The 8,029-nt window shown below is 37.3% G+C and overlaps 1 protein-coding gene across 1 annotated transcript; it reads right to left on the reverse strand.

Moving 5' to 3' along the window:
* Positions 1–627: 627 nt before the first annotated feature.
* On the reverse strand, positions 628–3,551 carry LOC121780833 (indole-3-pyruvate monooxygenase YUCCA6-like). The gene is made up of 5 exons (XM_042178471.1): positions 3,454–3,551; positions 2,550–3,371; positions 1,628–1,876; positions 1,392–1,514; positions 628–1,261 (listed from the first exon to the last, which is right to left on the reverse strand). Exons 2-5 carry the CDS (start codon positions 3,210–3,212, stop codon positions 1,043–1,045), a joined length of 1,254 nt encoding a protein of 417 aa, XP_042034405.1. The 5' UTR covers positions 3,213–3,371; positions 3,454–3,551; the 3' UTR covers positions 628–1,042.
* Positions 3,552–8,029: the final 4,478 nt, after the last annotated feature.

Raw genomic sequence — 8,029 nt, forward strand, 5'->3', positions numbered from 1 at the left:
TCCGACTTCGATATATTATAATATAACCCAATTTTCAAATAGTTCAAAATAATAAACCACTCAGATATTTCGTTGCCTTCAGTTGTATGCCTTTTCTTTTTTAATTTAATATTTCATATGCAACAGAACACTTTATATCATGGAAAAGGGACTTGTCCAAATTATTTGACGAGTCAAAATTTATTAAATGAATCAAAATTTTTATTCCGATTCTATTAAATACCAACAAAAATCTTTTGATTTATTTATAGTTACACACTACCAAATATTAACAAAACTATGCACATACAATCTTATATGCGTTTAATATTCATTATATAGAGATGTGATGAAGGGTATATTATATACTCCACATTAAAAAAAAGTCAATTCCACCAATTGAATTTCTAATTTTCTTGGCACAGCACAATCTGACGAGACTGGCACATTAATTTGGTTAATTCTTTAATTTTAGTGGTCCTCTGGGGATAGCAATCATTTCTCCATCCAATTTGGCACAATTTTTTAAACTTGCACTAAATGAGTCACAATTTAATTTTGGTACCAAAATTCATTATGTACCTTCTACACATTCCTACACAACAATCATTATATTTTCCCATGTCAAATATATATAGTATACTAAAACATTGCAGGAATTCAATTATGATATTATTCAACCACACCATTCTGCTTCAAGAATTCTTTACCTAGCAACTAAAAGTCAATAATCACTAGTGAAATTAGAAAAATATCCCTGTACAAAATGTAATGCACCTAGTACGACGTACTATTAACCCTAACAAAATCACCCTTAATTTTCCATGGAGATTCCAATGGCACCAACCTTTGTCTTTCAAACATTAGTACCCCCCAAAATTCTCCAATTTTCTTACATCCATTTATGCTCTTGCTCGAGTACATCCCGCGATCTCTATCAAACCCCATTGGGCACTAAGGGTCGGGCGTGGGCCATCCCTCCCGGCCCTCACCTCACATAGATTGATTAGCCGGACACTCGATGACCTAATTAAAAAGGGAAGAAACTCGGCAACTATTTGGACTATAGGTGTTTTTGCATGAAACTCGGGGAGTATTTGGACTGTGAGATAGTTTCCTTCCAAGAGCCCTCGATGTCAGCAGCAATGTTCTTGGCATCAATGGATGCCCCGAGAAGGCCGCGTTTGGTGAACCCAACCGCGTATAGTCCATACTCGCCTTTCCAGCAATTGGGAAATGGCCTTTTTGGGAGCCCATCTTTCTCACAAAACATCTCACTTTTCTAAGGAGGAGAGAGAGAAACAAATTCAGCCAAACATGCCTTTTCCTCTTTAGTACTTCAAAGTTATGAATGCATTACAGATTTAAGGAAATCTATGTCATATACAAAAAAAAAAGGCAAGGCACTTTACCTTTAACCAACATGGCACATTGCTTTTGTAACCAGTTGCTAGGATTATTGCATCATAAGTTTCCACTCTTCCATCCACAAATTCGGCTGATTTGTACCTTAGCCTTTTAATCCCTGGGCGTATCTATTCATAAATTCAATTGATTACAATAAACTTAAAAAAGAAAAAAAAATGTTTGGACAAAAGTGGTGTGACAAGATTAAGTAATGATTTAATTTGATTCAAAGTAATTGTACCTTGATGTCTCCACTTTTGATCTTGTCAAGGGTTCCCACGTCCAAAACCGGGGTTTTCCCGGATCGACTCTTGAGCTCGAGAGGCCCTACCTTGGGCCTGTGGAGCCCATACCGGGATGTATCACCCAGTAAGAGCCATGACGAGATGAGCAAAAACCGGTCGACAATGTTTATAGGCAGCCACTTTAGCAGCCACATGGACAGCCCGAAAGTCGATCTCCCCAGCATCTCTCGTGGTAGAATGTGCACCTAAATTTATCAACAAAGCCCACGTAAAAAAGTTGTACTACCAAAATACAAAAATGGGGCTCAACTAAAAAGAAGAAGATAAAAGGAAAATTAATCATAGAAAGATTGCATATAATCTCTAGCTCATTAACTCGTTGTTGTTACACCCATTCTCTCATTAAGTTAATACAAAATCTCGAAACCCTTTTACTAGCCATTGTTGCGCATGCTCGAGTATCCCAAGAAAGTGCTTAACATCCAGACTTTTAAGGATGGTTTTCACCCTTTTTTTTAATCTTTGTTGCAACTGTTATTAAAATTTGTTAAAAAAAATCCTTTGGAACTTGAACACTAAAAAACACCGAGCACAAAAAGTTGCATTTTTGACAATTTCCGAGCATGAGAAAAGGAAGAGATCTGTTCCTTCCCTTTCTTCATAACACCATTCCAGCTCCAATTAAGGTATAAAAACCTCACCACCATATTTTCTCACCTTAATCCCAAAAAATAAAATAAAAAATAAATAATTAGGGTTTACCCAAAAAGAGAAAAACACATAACTTCAATATGAATTCCCATGCACAAAAAAATCGAATCCAAAAAAGAAAAACACACAATCACACACAGTGGAAGGTGTAATATACTATTTTTTTTCTTCTAAAAAAATTAGTAGAAAAGAATAGAAAGAACTCACTGTATCCCTAACCACAAGAGAAGGGCTTGCATTGTGATTGCAGAGATCCAAGCAAACCTCCATCCCGGAGTTTCCGCAGCCGACGACGAGCACCCTCCTCCCTTCATAAACATCCCCGCTCTTGTAGCCGCTCGTGTGCACCACTCCCCCCGCCCCAAACTCCCGCAGCCCCTCCATCTCCGGCACCACCTCCTCCGCATTCTCCCCCGTCGCCACAATCAGCCACCTGCACACATACTCCGCCCCCGCAGTTTTCACTCTCCACATCTCCAGCTTCTCATCGTACTCGGCCCTCTCCACCGCCTCCCCGAACGACGGCCTGATCCCGAACCGCTCCGCGTAGGCCTCCAGATACTGGACGAACTGGCGCTTGTCGGGGTAGGTCGGGAAGTGCGGCAGGAACGGCATGAGAGGGAGCTCGCAGAATTGCTTCGGGAGGTGGAGTTTTAACCGGTCGTAGGTTTTGAGCTGCCATAGCGACGCGATGCAGTTGGACCGCTCGAGGATCAGCGAAGGGACGCCTCGTTGTTTGAGGCACGCCGCCGCGGCTAGGCCGGAGGGGCCCGCGCCGACGATGACCGGGCCTGCGATAACCCTAGGCCGAGGCGCGGTGGGGGAGGAGGAGGAATTTGCCTCCATCTGTTTTAAGTAATGAATTTCCATGTGTGTTGATGGGATTAAATTGGGATTATGAGAGAGAGCATGGTGATGAATTGATGAGGATGGGAGAAGGGATAAGTAATCGGGGAGATGGGATATGGAGTCCTACAAAACAGGGATTACTTCTTATCCACTTGTGATTTGAATCTGTGTTTTTTCAACCTGCATTCAATTCAAGATTAATCCAAATACGACTTCGAACAGAGATATACTATTCACTTTGTTCATGAAAATTACAATTTACATGTGTGTATATATTATATATAGAGAGAGAAAGACGGAGGGTTGATTTGAAGGTGAGAGATGTTTGGAGTCGAGTTTCGATCTACATGTATATATAGTGTATGTTGTGTGTGTGTGTGTGTGTGTGGAGATTAGTAAGCGATCAAACTGAGATTAACTTTGATAGCACCTTTTTAGCATTTATTTAGATTTAAAATAGTATGCTTTATTTAACATTTAAAACAATGGTATATATAACGTCCATTGCAAATTTGGAATGAGATCTTTGGACTTTGGACTAGGCCTGTCAAATCGGGTACCCTCGGATACCCGATCCGAAATTTTCGGGTACCCGATCCCGAAATTCCCAAAATCCAATACTCGATACCCGATCCGAATTTTAATTCGGGTATCCAGTCCCGATTGTGATTTTGATTTTTTTTTAATTAACTACAAACTTTTAGAATTTATTTCATATTATTTGGTTCGAATTTAATATAAAGTTGAAGTAGTATTCGGGAGAAAATAGCTACCAACTTTTAGCAATTTAAAATTCTTATAGTAGTTCAAATTTAAGAGAAAATAACTACAAACTTTGAGAAGTATAAAATTTAAAAGTGACTATAACATATTAACATCGTTCATCCATCCAAAATAAGTCAATAAGACAATAACCATCACAATTCATAAGTTCAAACATTCATCCTTAATAAACATCACAATTCAATAATTCATAAGTTCAATCATTCATCCACAATCACCATCCCAATTCATAAGAATCAAGATCTAACAATAACATCCATCTACAATAAGTTAATATCCACCAAAAATTCAAAATTCAAAAGAACACACGTCAATAAAGTTATAATCATATTCCTCAAAAGTAACACAGTTCTTGTAACAAAACAATATAACATAAGTGGACCCTTAATTCATTCGTTCTTCATCCAAAATTCATCAATCTCCATCTAATCATCTTTATTGCGGCATAGTGGATCGGCATCTTGAATTCCAACGGTGGCTAATACTACATGGATAAATAATAAGAGAGGCCAAATAAGTACTATAATGTATAAATGAAAAGAAATTTAATTTAATGAATTTAACTTACCACTTTGATACTTCTTCAAACAGGAAATGGTATGGTTTTTTAAACCATTAGTTCCACACAAGCGCGGGTCAGCTGCAATTAGAACCTCACCACGTTTGCACTTTCCTATCACCACCTCAATAGGAGGATTGCCATTCATAACTTTCACTATATAGTAATCCTTCCAATGAACAGATCTTGGCTCCTTTACCCCAATTTTTCTTTTTTTTCGCTCGTGATTGATTAACGTTGACATTCACATCGCCATCTTCCATTTCCATATCCTTTAATATGGACACATCTTCTAAATGTTGGTCATTTAGAATCATGTTGGTGTTGCTATCTTGTTGCGTGTCCATAGACTGAGATAAGATAGCTGATTTTCCACTTGGTCTTGTAGACATTCTATAAAATGTCTACACATTTCGTATAGAATGAAAAAGTTAAAACATACTGTATTCAATTAGAACATAACAATATATATTAAAAATGACACTAAACATGTATAAAAAATAAAACTAAACTCAAAATGAGCATTCACAATTATTAAAAATATATACTGCCAAATCTCCATGTACCGCCAAATATTTAAACACTAAAAGTGTATGCAGCCAATTCTCCATATAATGTACTGCCCAATATAAAAAGTTGTGTCAACCATTTTATTTTAATATGCTCGACTGCTTTTCCAACATAAAAATAATATATAACTCCATAGATCATGGTGGAATTCTATTTAGGCAAAACAATTCAGTAAACAAAATAATAACCTGAAGGTTGCAGCCGCTTTAATTTGAGGTAGTGACAGGAATATATTCCAAGAGGAGAGGGAGAGACTGGGAGAGCGGCGGTGGAGGGAAGTGCAGCGAGAGAGCAGGAGATTGGAGGAGATGCGCGATATCCATTTTGACAGGCCTACTTTGGACTGAACGTACTGATTTCTAAACTGTAGTGTCCGTCACCTAAAAATAGAAACATTTGAAACGACACGAACTTTAATGCAAAATTAGTAAAGTAAAGAGAGACAGAAAAAAGTGTGCTTGTGGAAAATGAGTCCCACCATATTAGAGAGAAAGAAATTTTTCAAAAGGAAAGAGTTTCTATTTTTAAATGACAGACAAAAAGAAAAGAATCTCTATATTTAGGGGAGGGGACGGAGGGAGTAATATATTTTGAATTTTGGATGGTGATTATTTGGGTACTTTGCTTTGTGTTATGTAGAGAAGATATGAAAATCTATAGCAACATAAGGTTTAATTAACTACTTCCTGCAAAATTTTACTCTTTTGAACCGGTGTTTCACCCTACCAACTCAATTATAGGTGAACTTGTGAGTGGGAGAAATTGATTAGAAAAAAGGTTAGATTGTGGGTTGGCATTGCGTTGGGCTTTTTTCAATAAAATACTTACTAATTAAGACTCAAACCACTTGTTAAATAGGTGAACAAATTGAGATACAATCTAATCAACGATGAGGATAGAAGTGATATCAGCTAGAGAAGCATAAATCAACAAAAAAAACACGACACTAGTAAAACAGACACCCAAACCAACAAGACTAGACTACTCCATATGAAACGACAAACGCAACACCCAAAGGCATTGCGTTGGCGTTGAGCACTGGGCTGGGGGTACCTAGCTATCTACCTCATTCTCTTTTTAACTTCTCTCATTATTAAACCTTACTTTCCACCTCAATAAAAAAGTTATAAAAACATAAATAATAATAATAATAATAATAATAATAATAATAATAATAATAATAATAATAATAATGGCAAGAATTGATTTAGCTCTATTAATTAACCATTTGGTACGGTACTAATTGGACTTGTGAGTGATTGTGATAGTTTAATTACCATAGGAAAGTGGGGAGATTACGAATTCAAATTCATTATATATGTTGACGGGTTCGACCCAAGTATAGAATAGTGACTTTAATTCTAGTAAAGCCTATTAGATTAATTAGACTTTTTAATGTTATTTTTTTTGTCATGAGTAGTAGGGGTGTCCCAGATATTGGGTATTAGGTGTTGGTGGAATGACAGGAATTATAAGAGATAAACAAAAACTGGGCGTAATACAACCAATACGGAAGAACAGAAACTGAAAATACAATGAAAACAATGAAATTAAACTTAGCCGAGTCGAGGAAAGTCTCTTTTTGCAAGACGAGATACGCCCCGGTAGTGCTCACGGTTTGACGTGTCGTCCTAAAAAATAAAACGGCAACGTCTCTGGTGAAGCAGCACCGCTATCAGCAGAGTTTCGAGAAGAAAAGACTATGCATAGAGGGTATGATGCTTTGTGTGTATGTTCTATCTTGATGCAAGAAATGACTAGCCTATTTATAGAGCCTAGTCCACTGCAGGGGTCAACTCAGCCTTGATGGCTGTCATCATGGCGTGGTTGTGACGGCTGGCCGTTACGGATTTGAAAGCTGGAGAGGTTGACGATGAATCTAGACGCGATATATTCCCAATTCATCCGACACACGTGGACTTCGTTATGTGGCAGTCTCGTAGACTTTGACTGCGTCATAGTTGACAGTGTGTCATGCCACTGGTCTCGCTGACTAAGTGTTGGTCCAAAACATTAAGTCCAAGGACAAGGGCAAGGGCACGGGCACGGGCCGGCGCGCGTGTGCGCGCGTCTGGGCTTCTTCAACTCATCTTAGTCCACTATAATTATTAAGTGTAGTAAAGTCACTTAATAAATACACATTAAAAGATGTGTCTAATCTCCTATATGGGATAATTAACACTAGTTAATTACTCCATAAGCTTTAATCTCATAGCTTTATTAAAAGCTACAATGTGACCAACTTTATTCCACTTTTTCTCACTCACCGGGAATCGGATTTGAGAAAGTGAATATACTGCGGTCATCTACGCGGAACGTAGATCGACGCTATATCATTTAATTTCCAAAAATTAAATGTCTCGCCACATTTATTATCGGTCAAACTTCGTTGACCGGGCATCTTAAATTCAAGATTCCAATATTAGGTATTTCTCGATCCGACACAGAAAAATCGTGTATCGGGCACTGCTAAAAATGTTTTTCGATTCCAACAAAACCTTGCACACCAAAATTGGCACAAATTGGATTAATTACTAAGCTCGAATAGTACTAATGTATTAGTATTAATTAATTAATGCATCGCTAATTAAGCTTAATACTGTTAATTAATATATCATCATGCCAAACCATATAGTATTTTCCTAATACATATGTATATGATTGGGGGTGGGTTAGTTTAGTAAATGTTGATATTAAAAAAAAAACCCAATTGTTTAGGCCTCTTGAGAATACCATAAGTCAATGAAGTCCACTTTTTTTTTCTGCAATAAAATCCATTTGTCCTATCTCAATTGATTGTTCTAAGCTGTACATTCTCTCTTTATTTTTCACATATAAGTCTAGAATATTTTTGTGTAGTTTGTTGGATGACACATTATTCCATCATATATATTGGTGCTATGTACAAAAAAAGATGGACACGCTT

The sequence above is a fragment of the Salvia splendens genome, chromosome 20, assembly GCF_004379255.2.
Source record: "Salvia splendens isolate huo1 chromosome 20, SspV2, whole genome shotgun sequence".
NCBI lineage: Eukaryota > Viridiplantae > Streptophyta > Magnoliopsida > Lamiales > Lamiaceae > Salvia > Salvia splendens.

Coding starts and splice junctions, on each gene's coding strand:
- LOC121780833 (XM_042178471.1), bottom strand. CDS start 3,212: ATGGAAATTCATTACTTAAAACAGATGGAGGCAAATTCCTCCTCCTCC. Junction 1,515..1,627: donor TCAAAAGTGGAGACATCAAG/GTACAATTACTT, acceptor ATTTATGAATAG/ATACGCCCAGGGATTAAAAG. Junction 1,262..1,391: donor ATGTGCCATGTTGGTTAAAG/GTAAAGTGCCTT, acceptor TCTCCTCCTTAG/AAAAGTGAGATGTTTTGTGA.